The sequence below is a fragment of the Leucopleurus acutus genome (assembly GCF_964270905.1).
Source record: "Leucopleurus acutus genome assembly, chromosome: 3".
Classification (NCBI taxonomy): Eukaryota; Metazoa; Chordata; class Mammalia; order Artiodactyla; family Delphinidae; genus Leucopleurus; species Leucopleurus acutus.
The window spans coordinates 7,646,358-7,672,120 of record NC_139145.1 but is presented as its reverse complement, the minus strand read 5'-3'; the positions used below and the strand labels follow the sequence as shown (position 1 = coordinate 7,672,120).

At 51.7% G+C, this 25,763-nt stretch overlaps 1 protein-coding gene across 3 annotated transcripts in view; it reads right to left on the bottom strand.

Annotated features, from left to right (window-relative positions):
* The window catches only part of SMARCA4 (SWI/SNF related BAF chromatin remodeling complex subunit ATPase 4), an 87,475-nt gene extending 62,261 nt beyond the window's left edge, over window positions 1–25,214 (bottom strand). Inside the window, exons 1-9 of one of the 3 annotated variants that reach the window (XM_082837032.1) lie at window positions 25,059–25,214; window positions 9,957–10,209; window positions 8,007–8,139; window positions 6,607–7,005; window positions 6,220–6,318; window positions 5,350–5,608; window positions 3,052–3,178; window positions 1,960–2,133; window positions 424–597 (exon numbers count right to left, since the gene is read on the bottom strand). In XM_082837032.1, the coding sequence (XP_082693158.1) occupies window positions 424–597; window positions 1,960–2,133; window positions 3,052–3,178; window positions 5,350–5,608; window positions 6,220–6,318; window positions 6,607–7,005; window positions 8,007–8,139; window positions 9,957–10,178 (1,587 nt within the window). In that variant the 5' untranslated portion in view covers window positions 10,179–10,209; window positions 25,059–25,214. The remainder of the gene's footprint in view (window positions 1–423; window positions 598–1,959; window positions 2,134–3,051; window positions 3,179–5,349; window positions 5,609–6,219; window positions 6,319–6,606; window positions 7,006–8,006; window positions 8,140–9,956; window positions 10,210–25,058) is intronic. The other 2 variants (XM_082837031.1, XM_082837033.1) reach the window with 2 other exon arrangements.
* Window positions 25,215–25,763: the final 549 nt, after the last annotated feature.

The following is a 25,763-nucleotide window of genomic DNA, read 5'->3' as shown; positions in this document are numbered from 1 at the left end:
CCAGGGGCAGGGACTCTCCTTCGTACTAACGTGGCCCTGTCCACTCAGCAGTGCCTGTCAATATCGGCCCGGTCAGAGAAGCCTCCACGAATAATACATGGTCAGACGGGAAGGGTGGGGTGGGAGGTCAGGCTCACACCATCGGCGGCTCCTCCACCGGGAGGGGTGCCACCTCCACCTTCCAGAGAGCACAGAGCAGCCAGTTAACCAGTTGAGGTCACGCGGTCACCGATGGTCAGTGAGTGGGCAAAGGTCTGGAGTCAGGTCTTTCGGACTCCCAAAACCAAGCCCTTTCTTTCTCTGTCCTGCCTCCAACTCTGAGCACCAAAATGCCCCGGCGTAACCCTGGGCGGCTGATCCGCCCCCATGCCTGCAACACCCAGCACCGCGTGAAGGGACCCGGGTCATGATGGCCAACTGTACCATGAGCCTCCGCATTCTCTCCTTCTCGATTCTTTCATTCTCCTTCTTCTGCTCCCGCTCAGTGTTGGCGTGGTATGTGGCCACCGCCTTCGTGAGTTTCTGGATTTTGCCTGTGACCGACCTGTGATATTCTTTGAAATCCTTGGCGTGCTGAAGAATGCTGTTGAGGTATTCCTGCAGGACGCACAGAGAAGAGCAGACTGACTATGGGACAGGAGTTGCCGTGGTGTCACCCCAAGTGAGACGAAACTTTAAAGGGGGCCTGGTGAAAGCCAAGGGGACGCAACCAAAACGATACCGAGACACTGTCTGCCTACGAGGCCCAACATTCTCTGCGTGGACTGTGTGGTGAAAAGGGACCCCCCTCTCATGCACAGCAGACGGGGCAAATGCCCTGGCTGAGACAACCTGGCAGTGTCTGCCACCCGCTGCAAAATGCACCCGCCCTCCCACCAAATCATTCACTGCTAGCGATTTATTTTAAGGAAAATAGCAGAGATTGGCCCAAAAACTCAAGGACAAGAATGCCTATCCCAGTGTTACTTTTAACACTGGAAAGCTGAGAGTACACTGCATGTCCCCAAACAGGGAAACAGTTTCATAAATCACGGGATGCTGGGCACACTGAGATGGACTACAACACATATGTTAAAATCATGCTTCAATAATACTTTAAACAGCTCAATGTGCATATATACATATTTTTAAAGGCAGCTGTTTAACTTTTGATTACTATATGTATATAGACAAAAAAGGTCAGAATGATATACCAAGATATTAACAGTAGTTAACACTGAATATTGACTTCTCTGTTATTTTAAACTATGCCAGTAACAGACACTGTTTGGAGGCAAACTTTAGAAAACATAAATGAATGAACAAACAGAATCACCCCAAATCCTACTTGAGTAGAGATTTTGGTCTCCTTGACGGATCTTGTATCAACCTCAGTCAGATCACTGACTGAGGACCCTCCATGGTTTAGGACCCTCCGTGGCTCCCACCTCACTCACAGCACAAGCCCAAGTCATCCTCCCGCCCCACAGGGCCCTGCACGCTCTGCCCATCACCTCCCCATTCTCACCTCCTCCCACCCTCCCCCTCGCTCACCCCACTCTGACTATACTGGGTCATTGTTTTTCACAGAACACTGAGGCATACTCCCCTCTGTCTGCAAAGAGCCTCGTCCACACGTCGGTGTAGCTCCTCCCTCGGGGCTCTGCTCAGACCTCACATCCTCAGGGAGACCGTCCCTGAGTCGACCGTCCTATATAAAGGGCTCCTCCATCACTCCCTATCCCTACTTCATGTCTCCTTACACCCTATTAACTCCCAACGTGTTATACGTGCGTTTGATTACGACCCACCTTTCCGTACCGTTTGGTTTTTGTCCACTGAAGTATTCTTAGTGCCTAGGATACTCTTATAATGAACAGAAAAGAGACTTGGACATCGTGTTGAGAGGAAAACCAAGACTCGACAGTGCAGAGCTGACGACTCAGGCACACGGTCAAGCCTGCGGCCGCGGGGACACACCTGGTGCTTCTGCCGGCGCTTGCGCTCCTGCTCTATCTTCTGTTGCTTCTCCAGCTTCTCAGTGATGCGGGCCTCGCGCAGGGACTGCCGCTTACTGCGCTTGTAGGCCTTGGCGTTGAGGGCCGTCTCGAGGGCCGTGTCCCTCCTCATGCACACCACCACCTCCTGCCGCAGCTTCGGGAAGGAAGAGGAGAAACTGGCGACGGGCACAACTTGGTAACATCCATGCAACACGCGCACCTCCGTATCGCAAGCCAGGCAGCAAGGAGGACCCGTGAGCACAAACGCGTGCGTGGGGAGAACCTGTAGTGGATGCCTGCGGGCGGGGCACGCACAGGGTAGGAGACAGCTGCTTCCGGACATCCAGTAGACAGCCCTATGCTCAGGCCTTCAGGTCTCCAGCTTTGCCCTCCCTCAACCACAAACAAACTTCCTTATTGGTCGTTCAAAAGTAAAGGACCCTTAGAAATTAGACCCATCTAGGGACTTCCCTGGCGGTCCAGTGGCCAAGACTCTGCGCTCCCTATGCAGGGGACACGGGTTTGATCCCTGGTCGGGGAACTAAGACCCCACATGCTGCACAGCATGGCCAAATAAAATAATATTAAAAAAAAAAAAGAAAGAAATAGACCCATCTAAGTACACTGCTTCAAGCTAGCCACTGCCACCTTAGGGAAGGCCCACACTTATTCATCCCAATGTCCCTCCACTGGGCAGGACATGGAAAGGAAGGGGGACAGTGAGCCAACAAGTGTGCTTGGGCACTGCGACTTTGGTTTTGTAAGATTTTTTTGATGTGGACCATTTTTAAAGTCTTTATTGAATTTGTTACAATACTGCTTCTGCTTTTTAAGTTTCCGTTTTTTGGCCGAGAGGCATGTGGGATCTTAGCTCCCTGACCAGAGATCGAACCTGCACTCCCTGCATTGTAAGGCGAAGTCTTAACCACTGGACCACTAGGGAAGTCCTGGCACAGCGGCTTTAATGGTCAGGGTACATTTAGTAACTGCCCAGTGAGCGGCTCTTTAATCTAAGCATCAAGGCTGGCAGAAAGAGTCTCCTCTGAAAGCAAAGGCCTGCGCCTGCGCCCACCTGCCTCTGGAAGTTCAGCAGCCTCAGGGCCTTGAGCTCGATGGTTGCTTTGGTTCGCAAATCCCCGGCCAGGGACCCGGGAAGGTTTTCAAGTTCCTGAATTCGGTGTGCGATGCGAGCCTGCAGCCTAGGGCGCAAAGACCAAAAAAAGACAGGTGATGAGAGGTGTCACCTGTTTACAAGGAACCCATCTGTTCCCTTTCTTTGAAGGTGGAGCCTCAGAAGTATCCATCCCTCAAGGGAAGCCAATATGAATCATAAGACAAGAGATGGCTGAGAAAAGGATGCCCCACAACACAGACTACATACAGGAGGGCAGCCACAGAAGTCTCGGGAGCCACTGCAAACCGGAAACCTGACAGGGCACAGCTGGTTTCTGGCATTTCAGCAGTGGGAGCCAGCCTCTGGAGTCAGGCGGGCCAGGGTCTCCATCCCAGCCCTGGGAATCTACTTAGCCCATGAGCCTCAGCGTCCTCAGCTATGAAGTGGGGAGACCCCTCAGAGCAACCCTACAGGCTTGGTCTGAAGTTCAAATGGGATAATCTTCTTACTCAGTCTTTCACACACTTATTGAGCACCTATTGTGTGCCAGGGACCATTCCAGGTGAAGGGATTCAGCACTAAACAAGACTAACAAGGCTGTTTGTTGCTCTCATGGAGCTCACAGCATTATCAGGATGACAGGCCATAAAGGAGTTAAAAAATTAAGTATCTATGGTAATTCCGGAGAAGGACTTTGAGGAGGGTCCTGGAGGGGAGGGGTCGGGGGGGGGCAGGGCCTCCATAAGGTGGGGACCTTGGCAATAAAGCTTAAATAACCACAAAGAGTCATGCAGAGCATGTGCAAAGTCCCTGGGGCAGGAACAAGTCTAACCTGTTCAACAGAAAGAGGAACCGGGACAGTCAGGTAGATGAGGACAGAGAACTGGGCAGGGGCTAAAGAGAAAAGGGTTACTCAATGGATAATGGGAAACCAGTTTTAACCCAGGAAAAGATCTAATATAAATTAACTGTAAAAAGAGAATTCAAACTGCTGTGTGGGAAACACTGCACAGGGAAGGATGGGAGCAGGGAGGCCAGGGAGCAGGTGTAGACCAGATGGCAGGGTGAACAGCATTGGGGGAAGGGAGCTGAGAGAGTTCACCAGACACCAAGGATGAGGGAGTACAAGCGAGGGTCAAGGAGCCGAAGGGTCCATGGTCCATTCAGCTGCTGCATGAGTACAGAGAGAGAAGGGAAAACTGGGGGGCATAAGGCCATCTGGACAGGCCATCTTTAAGCCGTCCAGATGGAGCAGGCGGGGAGGTGCCTGGGTACAGGGGCTGGAGCTCCAGGGCACGTCACAGCTGGAGATGCACTCCGGAGACAGTCACTGGCACAGATTTACTGATGCAGCTGGGGATTTACGGTGAACAAGGCACAGCCCCCTCCCCTAAGGGAGCTGACATTTACCAAGGGAGGCCAGCCCTGAACAGGTTATAAATGCAGTGGAGAAACAGGGGAGCACAAGGTGCTCAGGGAGTGAATCTCAGGTGCCCCCAGCAGTGTGGGACAGGGTGATACAGACCTACTGTGCACCAGGCATTTCACACAGCGCCCGGCGCTCAGGAGGCCTTGGCAAAGCGACCAACAACTACTTATGTTTGAGGAACATCCACCGCAAAGCTTGCCAGGTGGCTTTTTGAGTGCGGATGAGCCAAAAGTTGGATAATACACTTATGTTGGAGAGGTGAAACAGCACTTTCACTCCAACACATACAATCTCCATGGAGGGCAGTTTTGCAGAACTGATGAAATTTCCACGTGCACGTAAATCCCCTGCACCTGAACTATGCCGTGTTCACAAATTTATTCTGACATAAATGCACACATGTGAATTGAGAAATATGCAAGTGTAGTTACTACGGCATCGTTTTACCGAACGATTAGAGACCACCTAAACGTCCCTCCGGGTAAGACACTGGCTAAATAAGTCACAGTAGAGCCACCAGGCAGAATGTGTCCAGAAAAAAGAAGAGCTTATTTTGTACAAATAGGGGATGATCCCTAAGATATTTTGCTAAGGGAGGAACAGTGCACATGTCAGGTACCATTTGGGGACCACACAGCCACTTGTACCCATCTGCCTGTATACATACTGGATTTCTCTGGAAGGATACACACTGACCCAGAGAACTGGGAGGCTGGGGACAGAGGCAGGAGGGTGATCTCTGGCTGCATACCCCAAAGGCCTTTAGAAGTGTGAACCACAACAACGCGTGACCTGGGGGGGGGCGGGGGGGGCGGCAGCACCCTCACCTGTACTCCCGCTCCTGCAGGATCTCCACGGGGTCCAGGCCCCGCGGCTTCTGGATGGGGGTGATGCGGCTCTGCTTCTGGTGCAGCGGCACCATGGGGGCGGGCTGGGCCGGCTGCCCTGGCGACTGTGTCTGGGGCGGCATCACGGGGGAGGCAGCAGGAGGGACGGCGGGGGGCGCAGGCGAGGGGCGACCCGTTGGCTGCGGGGGGATGAGCTTCTGAGGTGTGCTTGTGGGGGCAGCAGCATTCGCCATGGGTCCTGGGGGGAGTCAAGAAGCAGGACACAGCATTGCATTCCGAGTCCATTCCAGGTGAAGATGACAAGCCTGCTGGGCGTTTACTGCCCTGGGGTCTAACTCGTCCCCAAGGCTGACAAGGCCTGGGCAGCTCCCCGTAACCCCCACCTCTCACTGCCACACCACTCCTCGCCCATGGGGCTCGCTTCCTCTTCCTCCTCCAGATCTCAGCCTGCAGGCCCCTTCCCCAAAGCCCCCTACTGGTCCAAGTGCCGAGTCTGGGTGTGATCTTGCTATGCTGTGGCCTCACAGGAGCAGCAGTTGCCTGCCTTTCATCCACCCCAGCTCCAACGGAATCCTATTTAAGCGATTAGCCCTTCAATGCCCATCACTGAACCTCAGGGCCTGTGAGGATGGGGAATGAGTCCATTTTATCCACTGCTTTGACCTAACAGATGTGACCTTCAAATAAGTACTAACTACATTTTACACAGAACACAGGGGAGACAGAACCCCGAGCTGCCCTGCCATCCTGCCTGCCTCTCTCTGACCGGGCTCATCTCAGGGTCTGCATGATGCAAACTTGACATGGGAGTCAGGGCACACACGTGTCACCAGAACAGAGGGAACTTACCTTCAGGCCAGGGCTTGGGAGGCCCTCCAGGGGGCTGGCCGGGCATCCCGGGGGGCACACCTGAGGGTCCTGGAGGGGGCATGTTGGGCCCTCCCATACCTGCATGCAGGGAGAAACGGACAAGAGGATAAAACGCGTCCTGTGTTTCTCCCTGCACCTGCCTCCCTGGGCAGCCCTGGCTCCAGGGGACACACCCAACAACAAGCCCCTCACTGTGGGCACCAGGGGAGAAAGGGGGCAGCTGGAGAAACAACATTTATCACGACAGCAACCCTGCTGTCGGGGAAGCTGATGGGCGGCAGAGTCCAGATCTGCCCAACACTGATGCTCACACTCCTGTCAGTTTGCTCTGAGACCCCTCCCTACCCTGAGGGCCATGGGCCTTACCGTGAGGCCTGCTGTAATTTGGAGGTGCTGGTCCAGGACCGGGGCCGGGCCCGGGCCCGGGGCCAGGTCCTGTTGCGGACACAGAGGGTGGAGGTAGTGTTGGCATCTGCTGCTGCATCCCGGGCATCGGCCGCTTCCCCTGCACCGCCATCTGCAGGTGGTCAGGGAGGGGCTGCCCCCGGGCCAGCATCTTGTAGGCCATGATCTGAGCTCTGAGCTGGTGCAGCTGGTTCTGGTTAAAGGGGGTCGGGCCCCGGTTCTGCTGCCCCAAAGCCTGGGGGTCAGCACCATCCAGCGGGGCGCCTCCAGGCCCGGACGACATCTGCGGGCCTGAGGCCGGGCCGCTGGCTGGAACCGGACTGGAGGCGTGCTCGGAGCCACCCAGAGGCGAGGGGTAACCTGCGGGGAAACGTGGATCCGAGCGGTCACTCGGCAGCACATGTCCAGTAATTTTTAAGGCAGAGACGGGAACCCTTGCCTGCTTACACTGGCCCCTACCCTGAGATTTCGTTCTCGTGATTACACGGACCCCTACCCTGAGATTTCGTTCTCGTGATTACACGGGCCTCTACCCTGAGGTTTCGTTCTCATGATTCAAACAAGAGGCACCCAGAGGGCACACGCTCGCAGCTTGGTTGGCAGCCTGCACAGCTGGTTTGGTTCGGCCCATCTTTCAGTAACCTGCCAATGATTAAAGCTGAGATGTCACACAGATCTGGGCTTTCTCTGGGCCTGACCCCCTGCCCCTCGGCTTGGCCAGGCCCACTCCTCTCACTTCCGTTACCTGCGGAGCCCCTGAGCTTCCCACCCCGTGACAGGAAGCCATGTACCCCATCACTTCTCAAACTTCCCTGTTCAGAAAAGTACCTGTAGGGCTTGTTAAAGCTGAGCCCCGGCCCCCTCCTGAGATTCTGACTCAGCAGGTCTGGAGCAGGGCAGAGCCCAGGAGTCTGCATTTCTTCTTCTTTTTTTATTTTTCGGCTGTGCCATGTGGCTTGCGGGATCTTAGTTCCCCGACCAGGGATCGAACCCAGCGCCCCGGCAGTGGAAGCACCAAGTCCTAACCACTGGACCGTCAGGGAAATCCCAGGAGTCTGCGTTGGGTGGCACCAGAGTGGCTATCCCGAGGAGCCCATCCTGCCCAGGGCTTGTCTGACACCCAGCGCTGAACACAGTTCTGTCCCACCAGTATCCGCTCTCCTGGGGCTGCTATAAGAAAAGACGCCCTGAACAGGGCACCAGACAAGCCCAAGCTAAACAGCCCTCTGTGGCAGGGTCTCCCATGAGGCTCAACTGCCCTAGGTCCTCTGAATCCATGCATGGGTGATCCAATTAGGAAAATGACCTCGGGACTTCCAGAGGGCAACAAACATGAAGAAAGAAAAGAAAGGAAACCATACCTTGGGAGTGCTGGTCCATGGGACTTGGCGGGGGCCCCATCCCGGCATGGCCCCCCGACCGCATCCCCATCCCCTTCATCTGGTTGTAGCGGGGGTCGTCCGACATGCCCTTCTCGTGCATGGACTCCATTGGCTACAAGAGTGGACAACAGGGCAGGATCAGCAAGGCGGGAAGGGAAGAGGCTGCACAGAAAGGCGCTGAATGAGAGGACTTCAATATCACTAACAATGCCCATCCAAAGTCGCCATGGCATTTACTGAACCACCAACATGACCAAGTGGCTTAGGTCCAAGACATGGTCCTAACATCTACTTGGGTGTCAAGGCAGGTGCATGAAATAATGCCACCCAGGGAACCTGCAGATTGGTGGTCTAGAGGCAAGGGGACAGCTGGACTAGGACATCAGGGAGAGGGTGAGGACACAGTTTCAGACAGCCAAAATCTCACAAGGAAAGGACACACATAGCTCCCGGTCAGGAGCAGTTTTAGCTGGGATACCAAGCTCCCTGTTTATCGTCACAAGATGACCTTGTGACCACAAGTCTTTGGATGGGGGACCCTCTTGCCTGGGAGACTGTAAATCAGAGAGACGGGCAGTAACTCCTGCCCATGAAGTATGGTAACAGTATGTCAAATGTCCTCACTGATCCGAGATTGGCCTCCCACCTGCTAGCTGGGAGGGAGGCTGTCTGCAGCATCGTTCTGCCCCTCCGCGGAGGCTCGATCAGATCCTGGTGGGACAGAAACACACATTTTCCCTCCTGATGCTCAGCACTGAGCACTCCCCCTACGGAATGGCTGGGAAAGGGGACATTTTCCGAGACCCTTCCAGGCCCTCTGTGGGCCCAGTTAATGCAAACATCCAGCTCTCCGGTCTAATAGCTGGCCCAGCAAAGTCAGCTACAGCTCAGTGTGTGCCGGGAGAGGAGGATGAGAGGGCACCGGGCCAGGAGCACGAGGGCCAGCTTCACAAGCAGAAGAAGCAGGGGGCCCTCGGGATGCTGAGCAGAACCCTGGGTGGGGCCCACGCTCTGCTTCTTCCCTGGGCTGGTGGAGCTGACTGATGGGCTCGCCTCCCCCAGAGCAGGAGCTCTGTGCAGGCAGGTGAAGGGCACCACTGGACCTCAGCTCCTAGGCCAGACACATGGCAGGCGTCTGACAAACATGGGTCAAGTGTCCAGGAGGAAGAAACAAGATGGTCAGAGAGGGAAAAGGAGATGGTGCTAGAGGAGAAGCTGGCCTCAGTCAGCGTGTGTGCGGGGGGTGGGGGGATGGGGGCAGATCACCAACAGCTTCCCAAGAGGGAAGTGACAAGACAGATACTGTATCGAAGTTGACAGAAATATATGGGGGATGGGGAGGGCAGGGAGGGGAAGGGGTCACTGCGCTGTGTGGGAGGTCAGCGATGTGGCACATGCCTGAGGGGTTGGGAGGGCCGGAGGGGTGAGATGGCTCTGCCACCAACTCACTGAGTGACCATCTCTCTGAGACCTTACTTCCTCGTCTGCAAAATGGGCAAAATACTATCCATAAGAGGGTATTTCCTCATTTCCTTCAACCACCGCCCAGGAATGCAAAGAGAGAGGGCAACCATTTGTGTTAAAAGAGGTTTTTTTTCATCTCACTGGCAAAAGCACCACTGATCAACTCAGGTACGTAGTGAAGACAATGGCACCCGAGTACAGGATCAAGTGGGGACAAAGGGCACCTGCTGCTGTGCTCCGTGAGTTACCCGGGTGAGCCGAGCAGCCTGAGTGGGGGAAACCATGGGCTGTAAGCCATCTTTTAGGATTTGGACATTCTTAATTCACTACTAAAACGACGGGTGTGAGAGACACTGGGTGGGGTGGCTGCCGGCCCACAGTGGAGGCCAGGGTGTGCTGCTGCTCCCCTCCCGTCTCTGATCGTGCGGACCCAGCTGGTGGGGCAGCAGGCCCAGGGCTCCCTACCTTGTGCATCTGGTGCATGTTGTCCTGAGGGTACCCTCCAGGCCCCTGGGTCGGGATGGGGTGTCCTGCTGAGGGAGGCCCTGGGCTGGGCCCCATCATGCTGTGGGCGGAGCCGGGTGAGGGACCTGGGCTAGGGCCCAACATAGCTCCAGGGGAGGGGCCCGGGCCCGGGGAAGGGCCTGGCCGAGGAGTTCCGCCCAGGGGTGGGTCTGGAGTGGACATCTTCACGGGAGCTGCGGACAGTGGTCTCCTGCTGGAAGAAAGTCCCAGTCAGCGTGGGGGTCACAGCCATCGGCTGGGTGGGTCAGGGCAGGTCAAGGACGATCACACACAGTCATGTCAGAGCACCCATCTGACAGGGAGCTGGCGCCTTGGACGGGCACCCCCAGTGCCCCAGTCCTTTCTCCTCCATTCCTCTCCGAGGAGGTGATACATCAGGCACCCAAAATCAGATCAAAGTCCCCCGAGGAAGGGGTGGGACTCAGGAGGTGGGGACACCAGGTGATACTGCCTCACTTCCCCTGGTATCTTTCTGATTACAACAGAGAGGACGTCTCAGGGCAGTGCTGACACACCCTTCACATCACTCCAACACTTGCTCATCTTCCTATTTAAGAAAAAAGAAGAACGTGACTAAGGCTCAAAGCCTTTGCTGGCAACAGCATCTGACGGGACCTTCGTTAATTCAACTAAAACACATATTCATAGCAAGTAATGCTGGTTTCCACTTAAGGCAGTGAGACCAAGTTTCCTTTAAAATACATGAATTTAAGTTTTAAAAGTGGGCTCTTTAAAAGAGAAATATTACAGAACTAATGGCACTCTGATACGTCAAATACTTCAAAAGTGATATTCAAGTGCTGTAAACTAAAAATTGAGGCCCGGAACTATGACCCCAAGCCTCCACAAGATCCAAAACTCAGGTAACAAAATATCCAGTGACGTTGGTAAGTTATGACTGCTACGATTGGTCTGTGAGCTGATACATTTTATAAGTGCTCCCTACAGTAAGGGTTCAGTTTTCAGGGAACCCTCAATCTGTCATGACTGTAAGTTCTATGACTGTAAGGAGTAATACATTCTCAGTGCTGAAATCTGGAAAACATAAAAATACAGAAACTTAAAATTACCCACCGTCCTACCAGACACAGAGGTGAAGTGCTTGCTGGCCCTGCAGAGATCAAGAAGCAGCCCTGCCCTCCTTACCCCTCCCGCCCAGCAGGGTGGGGTGAGGGGGTACGTGTGGGGAGAGAGGGCTGCAGCTCCCCAGAGACCCCCAGAGCTGTGACGATGGAGCCCTCTCAGGATGGACAGCTGACTGGTGCTCCCGCTGGGACCCGGCCACACTCCAGAGTGCTTCTCCTTCGAGGCTATTCCACACACAGACACTCGCTCTACAGAATTACTCAGCACATTCTAGGCCAGCTTTCTCTTCAGAGAATCATACCTACGACCTTTTCATCATTTAACAGTCTTCAAGACACAAATTCTAGCAGTTCCACCAAGTTCCCTGGTCCTGATGCATCCTGAGTTATTTAAAAGCCCCTCTTCTTTTTTTTTTTAAACTGGAGTATAGATGATTTACAATGTCGTGTTACTTGCTGCTGTACAGCAAAGTGAATCAGTTGTGCATATACATATACCCACTGTTTTTTAGATTTTTTCCCCATATAGGCCATTACAGAGTACTGAGTAGAGTTCCCTGTGCTCTAAAGTAGGTCCTTATTAATTATCAAAAGCCCCTCTCTTGTTGGCATGCCACAAATCTACTTTTGTTTCTGTGGACTTTTTGGTTTGGGGAATGAATCTTTTTGCCCCTAAGCTCTACTGGGCTCTCCTGATTCTAAGGATAAATCTTGAAAAAGTACAGGAACATTTTTAATTCTCTTGATTCAAAAAAAAAAAAAAAGTCTTCGTTTGAAAGGTGGGGGTATATCTTCCTGGATAACAGATCAAAAGCCCGAACTTCTTCAGTCCAGTTTCATGACTAAATAACTGGAATAGAGAGGGTCAGAAATCTTGGCAGAGCCAGGACCAGCAGCTGTCACCCCTGCCTGCTGGTGAACATGCCTGACCATATGAGAAAACACTCCTCCATCCTCCCGGCATCCCTGATCTCCTCCAAAGCTCAAGAAGCCTCAGTGCTGGACCTTAAATACACCTAACAGGAGTGCTGGAGAACTGACATGTGCTCACAATCCCTTCCACATAAATCCAAAACCCAACACGCTCAAGGAAAAAAATCAAACTTAAAAAAAAAATAAATTCGAGCCAAATTCATTTGGAAGCAAAACCTGACCTGATTCAAAAAGACCTGTACTCAGAAAATTCTAAAACTCTGATGAAAGAAACTGAAGAAACACAAACAGATGGAAAGTTACACGGTGTTCATGGATTGGAAGAATCAGTGTTGTTAAAATGACCAAATTACCCAAGGCAATCTACAGATTCAGTGTAATCCCTATCAAGATACCCACGGCATTTTTTACAGAACTAGAACAAATAATTCTAAAATTTGTAGGGAAACACAAAAGGCCCTGAATTACCAAAGCAATCCTGAGAAAGAAGAACAGGGCTGGAGGTATCATGCTCCCTGACTTCAGACTATACTACAAAGCCAGAGTAATCAAACGAGTATGGCACTGGCACAGAAACAGACACAGATCAATGGAACACAATAGAGAGCCCAGAAATAAATCCACACATTTATGGTCAATTAATCTACAACAAAGGAGACAAGAATATATGCAGAAAAGACACATGCACCCAAATGTTCATAGCAGTATTATTTACAGTAGCCAAGATATGGAAGCAACCTAAGTATCCAGCCACAGATGAATGGATAAAGATGTGGTATGTGTGTATCTATGTATATAGATACACACATATATATACAATAGAATATTACTCAGCCATAATAAAAGAATGAAATATTGCCATTTGCAACATGGATGGACCTGAAGGGTATAATGCTTAGTCAAATACGTCAGAGAAAGACAAATACTCTGTTGTCATTTATATATGGAATCTAAAAATAAAACAAATGAATATAACAAAACAGAAACAGACTCACAGATATAGAGAACTAATGGTGACCAGTGGGGAGACAGGAGAGGGAGGGGCAAAATGGCAGTAGAGGATGAGGAGGTACAAACTACTATGTATAAAATGAATAATCTATAAGGATATATTGTACAGCATAGGGAATACAGCCAATATTTTATGATAACTTTAAATGGAGTATAATGTACAAAAACGTTTGAATCACATCGTACATCTGAAACTAATATAATATTGTAAATCAACTATACCTCAATTAAAAGAAGAAATTTGACCTGATTCAGCTCCATGTGAATATTCACACATTCTGTCGCACAAACAGGATGCTGTTTGCCCTGCCACGTGACAGTGGTCTGTGCCCTGTATCTCGTTTGCTAAAATGCTGATTCTAGAGTTGGAAACCTCTGGTCCAGGGGTTTGTCTACAGGGTGGATGCACCAGCAGTCACACTTCCCAAGTGGGCAGCCGAGTGATATGGATGTGGCCATGGCTGGACTGAGGACGATGGCTCCTCGGGGCTCCCTTCTGGGCCCTTTGTGTCCACAGGCCCTCTCTTCGGGTCCACAGAGCACTGCTGAGGCGGGAAGAGGGACAATAGTCCTGCACCTCCTTAAGGAACCTGTGGCACCTGGCAGCTCATGGTTTCTTTCTCACCTGGAGGTCTCCACTCGAAGTCAAGCCAACTGAAACTGACAGCAAAATAAAATCCACACCACCTCCTATCTAAAGACAGACGAACCGATGTGCCTCTGGAAAGACAGCTCTTCCCAAGGTCCCTCTAGGAATTAACTGCCTCCTCTCACAGCACCACTAATGTCATCGGCGACACAAAGCAGCTCACCAAAGACACAGGAGGGCAGCGAAAAAGACTTTCATGCCCGAGTATGGCAACCTTCGCCTTCAAGAAGCATGGGCTTTCACAAAACCCTTTTTAAATTGCATTTCCTTCAGAAGCTGCCACCTCTGAAGGGTCAGGTTGCAATGAAACAGGTAACTGCTCGGAGCCACCGTCAGCAAACTCGTTTCTGGACTTGAAAGCTCAGACACACGTGGAAACGACAGTAAAGGAGATCCAAAAAGTGCAGACACAATGCAAAACCATCCTGAGCGGCAAAGCAGGTAGGGTTCCATCAAAAGCCCCACCAGGGGCTGGTGCTTGTGCCACGTGTGGACACAGGAGGGCAGTCCTACAGCATGGCGGTGGAGAGAACAGAAAAATGGAACTGGGGAGCGGCTCTCAGGTGCTTGGTGTAGTACTGAGGAGGGGCATCTTGAGTTCTGGCATACCTAAAGTGCCCTGATCGTAGGTATACAGCTGGATGAATCCTAGATCAGACACAGCACTTCCAACATTTCAGAAGGGGCCTTTGCCGGTGAAACTCCTGTTCTGACTTTCTCACTGTAGGTTAGTTTTGCCTGTTACTGAACTCAATCTGAAAACAGGGTCAGGGACTTCCCTGGCGGTCCAGTGGTTAGGACTCTGCACTTCCTTTGCAGGGGGTGCGAGTCTGATCTCTGGTCAGAGAACTAAGATCCCACATGCCGTGCAGCATGGCCAAGAAAAAAGAGGAGAAAGAAAAGAAAAGAGGGTCATATAGTTCACTTATGCTCGTCGCTAGGTCTGGGAGGGGCATCCATGCAGTTGGATGCTATTGTCAATTCTCCTGTTCCCGGATGTTGTGCTCCCAGGTTTTAGCACACATAAAGCTGCTGTGAACAATGTCATTTGGTGGACGTGGGCACTCGTTTTCCTTGTGTGTCCAGGAGGGGAACTGCTGGTCATGAGGGAGGCATAACTTTACCTTGGCAGATACTGTCAGTTTTCCAAATCAGCATGACAATCACATACACTGCCCTCCCTGCAGCAGCTGGGTGAGCGTTCCAGCTCCTCTAAATCAACTCTTGGTGCTGTCAGTCTTTTTAATTGTAACCGTTCTGGTGAGTGTATAATCGTACCTTATTCCAGTTTTAATTTGCATTTCCCTTGTGACTAATAGTGTTGCACCTTTCCATATGCTCACTGGCCACCAAGAGATCCACTTTTGTACAGGCTCTAAGCTTTCACTAACATTTTATTGGGGATGTGTAATTGCTATTACTGTCTCCCAGAGATGAAGAGAAGTTCTTAATTTTAATGATGTTCAATGTATCAAGTCTGTTCTTTTATGGTCAATGGTTTTGGGGTCCTGTTTAAGAAATCTTTGTCTACCTGTGACAATAAGAAATAATATATTTGGTCTCTGCCTTCAGTTCCTGACAGAGTTCCTAAAACCTGTGTAATTTCCTAAGTGATAGGGGTGATAAGAGCATCTTACACAGAGCTCCAAAATCCCTTAGAATTTCCTCCGTGATAGAAGTGTCCTTTGCTCTAATGAGGCTACTCTAGGTGGGCTCCTGGATGGCTTCAGGATGGGGGCTGGTCGTCAGAAAGATCAAACCATGGCTAGAAGCTTAGAACCTTCACCCCCACCCCACCCCATCCTCCGGTGAGGGGAGAGGGGCTGGAGATTGAGTTAATCGATCATGGTTACGTGATGAAGCACCACAAAACCCCTAAACTATGGCATTCAGAGAGCTTCTGGGTTGGTGAACACATCCACGTGCCAAGAGGGTGGTGTACCCCAACTTCATGGGGACAGAAGCTCCTGTGCTCCGGACCTTTCCAGACCTCACCCTATGTATCTCTTCTTCTGGCTGTTCATCCGTATCCTTTATAAACTGGTAAACATAAGTGTCTTCTTGAGTTTTGTGAGTTGTTACAGCAAATTATCAAACCTTATGAGGGGGTCATGGGAATCCATGTTTGTAACCAAGTTGGACAGAAGTGTGGATAACCTTGGGACCCACTACTTGCAACTGGCATCTGAAGTGGGGGGCAGTCTTGTGGGACTGAACCCTTAACCTGTGAGGTCTGCACCAACTCTGGGTAGTTAGTGTCAGAATTGAATTGAACTGTAGGACACCCTGTTGGTGTCCACAGGAACCTGCAGAATTGGTTGGTGTGGAAAACCCACGTTTGGTGTCAGAAGTACTGTGACACTTTACTACCTCAAGATCATGGAGATAGAGAAAGGGAAGGAATATTTTAAAGTCCAGGGGGATTGTGACTTGTTCCTGCCTCCTAGTGGCTTACAATTATTGAGGACTAATCAGTCACAAAGAAAGTGCAGGGAGGTAAGATCCAGTCAGAGAGGGGAGGGAAAGGAGTGGTCCCATTAGGTAATAAGGACAGGAATTTATTTCCTCACTGAGCCTGCCCCACCACCCTACGAGGAAGGACTACCAGACAGAAGGGTCCCTGAGGCTCCCAGGCCACCCAGTGGGTCAATGGAAGAGCTGGAGTCACAAGCCCAAGGCCATAGTAGACCTCAGACTCTGAGCGTGGACTCTGCCACCTGCCAATGGCACAACACCGGACTCCCTGAGCCTGTTTCCTCTCTGCAGACTAGAGCTGAGACCAGTCCCTCCCTCAGGGGTCGCTAGCTGTGTCACACAACCTAACAAACACCAGGCACATACCAGCAGCAAGTGCTACCACGCTGCTGGTGAAATCAGCCATTAGCGCTCCGGACGCACGGCACTCAGGACAACAGGCTCACTTCCCTCCTCGGGAAGTAGAGGTTGCACAAGGCAGCTCTGCTGACCTGGAGGAGCAGCAGCTACCTGAACGCCAGCACAGCCTTGGTGCAAATGAGGACCAGCTGTCAAAAGTGACCGCAGTCCAGCCTGACAGTCAATGAATAGGATTTGGGCTACAAACTCTCCCTTACCTTTTTAGCTCCCACTGCACAAAGGAGCTGTTCTTAGCCATCATCAAGCCAGCCCTTCCTGAGGTGCGGGGCTGGGCCTGGCCCTGCTGAGAGCCAGAGAGGGTGTGGGACGGGATACCAATGTGCTCCTACCCAGCGGGGGCCAGACAAATTCAGCCAGGAATTTCAGAAGAGAGGTAAGATCTGAGGGCAAGGAACACCCCTCTCTCCAAACTCCTTCTTCCCTCATCACCAAACACCCCTGCCCTCCTCATACAGGAAACTATAAAGATCTGGCATTTCCAGCAAAGCCCTTGGGTCCCCTAGGTCACCCTCAAGGCTGCCTCAGGGGGTTTCAGGTGGCTTTCTGGTGCTGCCTGGACTCCCGCAACAAGTCCCTCTCTGACAACTCACTTGGTGTCTGGGCTGGAAGAGGTGGGGCAACTTTGCACAACACAGAAATCCATCTCAAACCAGACAGACAACCCGAACCTAAGCAGGCGAGAAAAGCGAAGGACAAGGGGATGCAGGGGCCAAAATGGCAAAGCCACTAGCACGTGTGTGTCTGGGAGCCTCATTGAGATGTGTGTGGCCCGAGGGGCAGGTGTATTTGGGGGCTCCATGAGCGGGGAACGGAACCTGGGATTCTGGGCAGGTAGCCCGAAGGCATGTGACAGAAAATAAATATACTCCAGGGCCAGAACCAAAAAGCTGAAAACTAAAGACAGTTCAGGAGGCTGTGAGATGAAAACAGACTCCCAGGTTCCTGGGGCCAAGGGTCTGGAAGGGTACTCAGCCATTTCACCTCAATTTCTCTGAGAAGCCCCCCAACTGCCGAACAACCAGAACTGCCCACAGTCCATGCTGTACAAGTCAAGGCATCATTAAAAATGAATGCGGGACACGGTACACGTGGACACAGAGGATGGTCCAAAATGAAACAGGGGAACAAGGCATCGTCAAAGTTAGGGGTGCTTGGCCCAAACCCTACTTTGCTAAGAAGAACAATTTCTGCACGTTAATCCGAGCACAGAAGCCAGAAAACATGTACCAAACTGCCTGCGACTCTCTCTGGAGGTGTCTGTTGGGGAACTTACACTTTCCACATCACAGATTTCTGGAGTTTTTCTTTGTGTGTTTGTTTTAACTATTACTTTTGTAAACAGATTTTTAAAAAACACTTTTTAAGGAAAAAGAAAAAAAATAAAAAGCCCTGGATCAGAAAAAATACCTGGGAAATAAACACCCAGAAAAGATGCCCCAGGAAGTGCCTTTGTGGAAATAAAGGAGGAAGATGAAAGGATCTGGGGACTGTGTTATTTTCCACCCACTTCCAACTTCACCAAAATCACTATGCTGACATTCAAATGCGGAACCAGACCTGCTTGAGGATCAGAGGTCTGGTTTCTTCTTTCGTACCACTCTTAGCGTTTCTCTTAGAAATAAAAAAGGACCGTGGTGGCCGGCCACTGTGGCAGGACAGGCTGCCAACAGGCGATCGGGACCCTCTGCAACCTGCTTGCTGAGATCATGGGTTGGCTTTTTTTTTTTTTCCATCTTGCCTAAAAACCAGCTTTATATTTAAGTTTGGTCCCAGGATGGCTGCTATTTTGTTTTTTGGGGCGTGGAGAAATTTGTTCGAAGACACATTTCAGCAGCAGCAACACTGCAGTCAAGTCATGACCCGGCGCTCAGACGGTACAAGGTGGCCATGCGGGATGGCTTCAGCAGAGCCAGCCCCATCCGTCACATTTAAACTACAAAATGAGATTTCCACCTCCCCCATCCCCACCCCCGCCACACTCCACGACTAAGAAAACCCTCCACACCTGACCTGACGGTGTGGGGTGCACTAGTCCTCGAACCTGCAAGGATGTGCAGGGCGGGGGGCACCTGTGGTTTTAAGGACCTCGTGGAAATGGCTTATTCCTGAGACCCTGGGAAGCTGGCTGTTCTGTGGCATTTCCCTTGCAATATAATTAAGTAGCAAAACCTTGCCCTACATTTAAAAGGGAATGCATTTGAGAACCAAAAAACCATGTCGCGATGATAAATTACAATGTCTTCTCAGTTCTACCTCAGAGGTACACATGCCAAATTGCTACCAAGTACTATTTTTAGCACTGGGAATTATATATCATTTTATTCATTGGAATCCTCCCCCCTGCCCTTTTTAAGTTTTTCATTCATCTGAAAACCACTGAAGAGTACCTCCCCATCTATAACATGGCAGGAGACATGAAGACAACCAGGCCAGCCCTCTGCCCTCGAGGAGCTCAAGTTCTAATCCAGCAGGGAGATAAACTGTCTATACTTCAAGAACACAAACGCTAGCCTATCTACACAGGTGTTTGCCAAACTCTTTTTACCATGACCCAGACTCCAATGTGACCCAGCACAAACACGCATCAAGTAACCAAGACAAGTTGTACAGTTCTGTCCTGACCCTGCCCCCCCGTGAAACTTGGGTAGACTCTCCTCCTTTTCTCTGTTAAGCCTGACCAAGCCCCACTGGATGGACATCATGACCCACCACTGGGTCTGCTGTGGGGCTTGCTCTGTATTCAACACTGAGCACGATGCGTGACCCGTGGAGAGGGCAGGAAAGAAGTGCCCCATGACAGGGACGCACAAAGTGCAAGTGTGGCCAAGAATAGGTGGGGAGGCGTGGCACCTATAACTGCCGAGTGTCACTCATGACAGAGCCCCAGCCACCCCCAAATACTTAGGGAGAACAAACTCTGCACTAAACAGGGTTCTAGGCACTGGCCATGCAGCAGAGAACAAAGTCCCTGCCTGGTGGGACGGACAACTGAGTGACAGAAACAAGCACACAAATAAATAAGACACAGTGTCACGTAGTGGGTGGAAGTGCTATGAATAAAGTAGCAGGGTTAACAGTCAAGCTGATGGGAGGTGCATTTCCAATCATGGTGGGCAGTGATGGGGACACATCTGAGCAGAGACCTGAAGTGAAATGGGAGCCAGTGGCTATGGACAGGCGGAGGAACCAGCAAGTGCAAAGGCCCTGGGGTGGGACCCTGAAGGAGGAGAGCAGGCGAGAAGGGTGTGGCAGCAGATGAGGTCAGAGATGGGCAAAGAGGGCAGATCACAGGCCTCGAGGGCAGTGGTAAGGAAGTTGGAGAGTCTACCCTAGGTGCAATGGGAAACTACTGGAATGTTCTGGGTAAGGCAGTGACATGGTCTGATGATGGTTTTAGAAGACTTTTCTGTACAAGCAGATGGAATGCATGTGAGAGAACGAGAGGAGACAGGGATGACCAAGGTGAACAGCAGGGCCTCAGCTAGCACATGCCATTTGAAGTATAAAGGGTGCCCCTTCCTTGGGGGCGACCAGCCCTGGAACCAGGCTTACTTTAGCAAAGCCCAGCCAGGCTGGATTTCAGCCCCAACTTGCATCCCCTTGGTTCACTACTGGCGACTGAGGTGCCAACTGGGGACTATGGGAGAAACAGGGGATTTTACGCTCAGAGAGGTTACGTTGTTTGCCCCAAATCACGTAAGAATAGAGTCCTGCCTACCTCAAGCCTGTCGGACTCTAATGCCTGAGTAACTGATTCAGGCTGAGAATCAGAAGATGGAGGAGGAGGAGGAGAGTCTGGAAGAGCACAAAGTGCAGCAAAGAGAAGCACTCCAAAGGCAGGAGCCTCCAGGGGGTGTTCCGAGGAGGCCGACGAGGGCGCTCAGCGCGCTAGCAGTCCAGGCTGTGGCCGATGTGTGCTCTGCGGTCATCAGGGCCAGAAGCAGCTCCCAGGGCACATCGAGGAGCCCCCTGTGCTTCAGCGTCACCATCAGGACAAGGAGACACCCACTGTGCCACTCTACTGGGACTTTCGGGGCAAGGTGGGGTGGTGCACATCAAACCCTGCCCCCTCAAGTCTCTCACTGTAACAGGTGAGGCAGCAACTGCCACTCGGCCACCTGCTTCCTGAACCAGCAGGGCGCAACCTGCCAGTGAAAGGAGAACTTAAACCACCCCAAGGAGCCATTTTAAAGCCCATCATCTTTTTTTTTTTTTAATTTTATTGAAGAATAGTTGATATATAATGTCGTGTACAGCACATTAATATGTGTACATATTCTTTTTCGGATTCTTTTCCCTTATACGTTATTACAAAATACTGAGTACGGTCCTCTGTGCTATACAGTATAGGTCGTTGGGAAAGCCCATTCTCTTTATCACACTCCTGCGGGTGGTAAACTTCACACTGAGCGAAACTCAGACCGTTCCCAGTTACAAGTGTCCACACACAAAAATGAAGACATGGCCCTTGAGCAAAGTAACAGAATCCCAAAACGAAGCCCTGGAAACCAGTCTGGGTTTCTAGGAAGGGGCCAGCTACCTGTTTCCTAAAGAAAGCCCCTTCCCTGAGGGAACTGGATGCATCCCTTTCCTTCCCTCTGCCCTGTGAAATATGATCTCCCAAGAGACCCAGCTACACCTGGTGCCTCCCGCAAGGTCCTTTCCCACACAGGAAGATGAGTGGAGGCCAAATTTCTCATGCCCATCAAATCCATATCCTGAAAAATTTGCATGCAGCTAACTGAAAACTCCAAGATATCACCGACCATATCAATGAGCTTAATATTTCTTAGGGATGACATCTGGAAGGTGATAGCAACAGCAACTCAGTTCTGATATAGTCACCCTCGGACATCTCCCTCCAATATTCCCGCCGCTGTTACTTCCCTTTTATAGTAGGTTTTGCATATTCTTTTCATTTTAATTAAAAAAAAAAACCTCTCTCGGGCTTCCCTGGTGGCGCAGTGGTTGAGAGTCCGTCTGCCGATGCAGGGGACAAGGGTTTGTGCCCCGGTTCGGGAAGATTCCACGTGCCGCAGAGCAGCTGGGCCCGTGAGCCATGGCCACTGAGCCTGCGCGTCCGGAGCCTGTGCTCCGCAACGGAGAGGCCACAACAGTGAGAGGCCCGCATATCGCAAAAAACAAAACAAAACAAACAAAAAAAACCCTCTCTCTTCAGTGTTCCAATCAACGTTACAAGTTATGAGGAGATATATGAAATGCAAAACAAACACTTGATATTTTTTAAAACCCATGCCACCAGACACACTTCCCTCTTTCCAATGCTGTATGGTGAAACTTCAAAGCACACAATTTTTTTTTTAAGCACACAATTTCAAATTATTAAGGAAAAAATGAAGGAGCTGATTCCTTTGCTACCACTTTGAAAACATACAGAACTATTAAAATGGGGCAAAAATCTGTTCTGTATCTCAACCCGCTAGGATGTTGTAGAGATCATAATATATGACAACGGCTACAAACTGTTTAGTCTTGTGTGTCAGGCATTGTCCTAAGCACTTAACGTTTGTCATCTGTCATTTTGTTGTTGTTTAGTCCTTGCAGCAATCCTACAAGTTCGGTACTATTACTGTCCCCCTTTGCAAATAAGGAGACAGGTAGGAGCGGAGGAGAACAAGGTCCTTGTCTGCCTGTTCCCGGCTGAACCCCCAGCCCCAAGCTGTGCCCGGCTCGTGGCAGGCACTCAATGCACGCTTGTTCACTATACGAATGGGGAATGCGTGGCTGGGCTACTTCTTGCACAACTGCAGGGGGCGCCATTCACGTTGTGCTCTGTCTCTGGTGAATGTGAACGCCCTCTGTGCCATGGTAGCCCTGACAGCCCAGGCCAAAATCTGCTGTCATGTCTGAGGAATTACAAGGTGCCAGGCACTGTCACCCCCATTGCCTTGAGGCACCAAGAGGGAAAGTGGCCAAGCCAGGAGTCAGACTTGGATGTTCGACCCAAGAACTCCTGGTGAAATATCCCTGGACCTCAGTTTCTTCACCTGCAGAATGTTCTCATGGGATATTCACCTAATACAACTAATCCTTCCCACTCTCCCACATCTGATAGACAGTTAGGACCTGAAGCTGGTCTAGGATTACCTCCCAATGTTTTGAGGGTCCACAAGGAGTAGCAAAGGTATATAAATAAATACGTGTTTATGTTGGGGTGCTTTTCACTGACAGGAAGTTTGGAGACCACTGCACTGCACTGCACTACCCTACACAGAAGCTCTGATGAGGTCATCCCACCACCACCCCCAGCTCAAAAACCTGCAAGATCAACATCTCCTGAAGTGCTGGACACAAAATGATTTTAAGTGGCATGCAGAAGAACATTTATTATTTTCATAATTGTGTATGCATTGATTTTAAAGAAACTTATAAAAATATATATAACCGGCACATCAAACCTGGGATTTCTGGGATACAGAATGACTCTAACTTATGTCTTCAGTTTTTTAAACAGTTAATTTACAAATACATACATATATAAACAATATTAACTCCAATAAATTGAGGGCTCATTACATGCCAGGCTCTGCAGCGTGTTAAGTCACTTCCCATACTACCTTTTCAACCCTCACAACAATTCTTTGAGGTGGTACCACTGTCATACCTGTTTCACAAGTGGGGGGACCTACTGGTAAGTGTCTTGCTTGAGGTCAAACTAGGATTTAGAGCTGGCTGTGAATCCAGGAGGTCTAATTCCAGAACTAGCACTCCACACTACCACCTCATATTAACCACCGCCCCACACACACCCTCATTGTTGGGGTAATGAGGTTTGGAAAACAATGGCCTGGAAAGTTTAAAAACAAAAACAAAAACAAAAACAGACCAGCAACAGCAACTAACATTTATTGCCTACAATCCCCCTTCAGTCGTGTGCCAAGCAGTTCACAAACATGTTCACTCAATCCTCCCGCATACCCTCCTCATTCATCCACAAAGGTTCACTGAGGACCTACTACGTGCTGGGCCCGGGGTACACTGGAGATCAGGTAGACACAGCTGAGGGCTCTGATGGCCCTTGGAGAAAAAGAGATGTATAATTACAAACTGGGGTAACTGCTACACAAGAAAGGTTCAGGGTGATGCGCAAGTGTAGCAAAGGGGAGCGATGACTGGTCCCGGGTGGTCAAATACAGCCTGGACGTCCTCCCTGATCCTGAGTAAAGGCCCCCTCTTCCACACAGCCTCCCTGATCTCCGGTTCCCATCACTCACTCCCCTGTGCATCCATCCACTGTGTTCCTCACACACGATAGGCCAAGGGGAGTTGTTCCCACATTTACCACCTGTTCCCCTACAGGCCTGGAGAGGCTCCTCAGGGCATCCAACCTCCAACCATCGAACACCCAGTAGGGACTCAACAAATATTGAACAATAAAGGAAGAGATTGTACTGAACAACAATAATAGTGCTTCCCTCTAGCCAAGAACCATTTTACAGGCCTTCACCAACTCCACTTACGGCATTATTCCCATTTCACATACGAGGACACTAAGAGATTCAGAGAGATTAAGCTATTTGCCTCACGTCACACAGCTAAGTGACCAGCAACGCCAGGAATCAAACTCAAATCCGATCTGTCAATTAAAAGGGAAAACTTGTTTCAAATTCCTCGGAAGTGGCTCTCACGCTTATTCCCTACTTTCCCCAAGGATTCACTGGGCGGGGGGGGAAAATCAAGACTAGTGTCTTCAAGACCGGCACAAAACACCCTCTCCTGAAAGATCCACGTTTTAAATAAAAGCCTTAATCTGGAAAATCAATTGAGAGGAAGGGAAAAGGATGCAAAACTAAAACAATGCTTTCAACGGCAGTTTCCCCAGTCCTTCCCCACTTGCTGCCGACCCCCGCTTCAGGGCAAACATTCTTAAGTCACTACTTGCGAGGGTTTAGGAGAGTTATTTACCTTTCCTTGAAAATCTAAAATGACGTGATTTTTTATAATAAAACTTTAGGTCGGCTAACCCAAGGGGGCTGCTAATGTTCGTGTCCAGGCGACGCTGGACACACCTGGGCTTTTTCCTACTGAGCTCCGACCGCAGCCTCGCCAAAAAGCAGCATTCGAGTCGGACCCGTTACACGTAGCCAGAAAAGCCAGGACGGCTGGCTATTGTTGGAGCCCCGATGGGGGCCGGGCCCCTGGCCCGCCGACGGGGCTGCGAGCTTTGTCCTGCGACCCCGGCGAGAACGCGCGCGGAGGGCGCGCGGCCTCCACTTGGCCCGGGCCCCCACCCAACCGGCCCGCGGATACAGTAGCCGCCGCGGCCTCGCTGCACTTTGGCCTTCACCGCGCGCGCGGTGCCGGCCAGGCTTCTTGACCCTCGGGCGCCGCCGTACCCCGGCCCCAATCCGGGCGCCAGCGGCCCCCTCCACCCTCAGCGCCCTGGCTCCATTCAAACCGTCCTCCCAAGTCCCGCGCCGCGCTCACTCCGAGACCCGCGTTCCTTACCGGGAGTCGACGGCGCCGTCGCCTTCCCGGCGCCGCCCCCACCCCTCCGCGCGGGGCCGGGGGCAGAATGAGCGTCTCGTCTCTCCTCACGAAACAAAGAAGGCGCCGCCGCTGCCGCCGAGCGAGGGTAAGCCTAGCGCGCGCGCCCGCCTCAGCCGCCCCCCCACGCCGCCCGCGCCCCCGCTGCGCGCGCACTCGTCACCTCCCCTCCCCCCACCACAGACAGCCTCTCCCGCTTCCGTCGCCGGCCCGGCCTCTTGCGCGTGCCCGCCCACCCTTCCGCTCCTAGCGCGCGTGCGCGCCCGCCCAGGGTGGGTTGGGGAAGGTGGGTGGGGCCAGAGAGACCTAGCGCGCCCGACGCACCTCCCCACGCTGTGCGGGACGGTCCTGCGCCTGCGCGCGGGGGTCTTCGTCCTCGGCACGCCGCGCGTCTCCACGCCGCCGGGCATGCGCAGAGCGGGTGGCACTGCGGCGGTTGTGGAGGCGGAGGTGGCTGGGGGAGGTTGGGGGATGGGGTGGCAGCGAGGTCTGAGGAGAAGGGGTGGCCGAGGGACCCTGAAACTCGTAAGTGAGGCCCCAAGGTCGTGCGTGAAGGCAGGTGGCGGACAGGCTGGACTGGGGATGAGCAGAGCCGACCCCTGGGCCAAGGGCGGACTTAGGAACCGCTTTCATCCCTGGTCGGAGGATGACGGTGCCCGTCCGGCT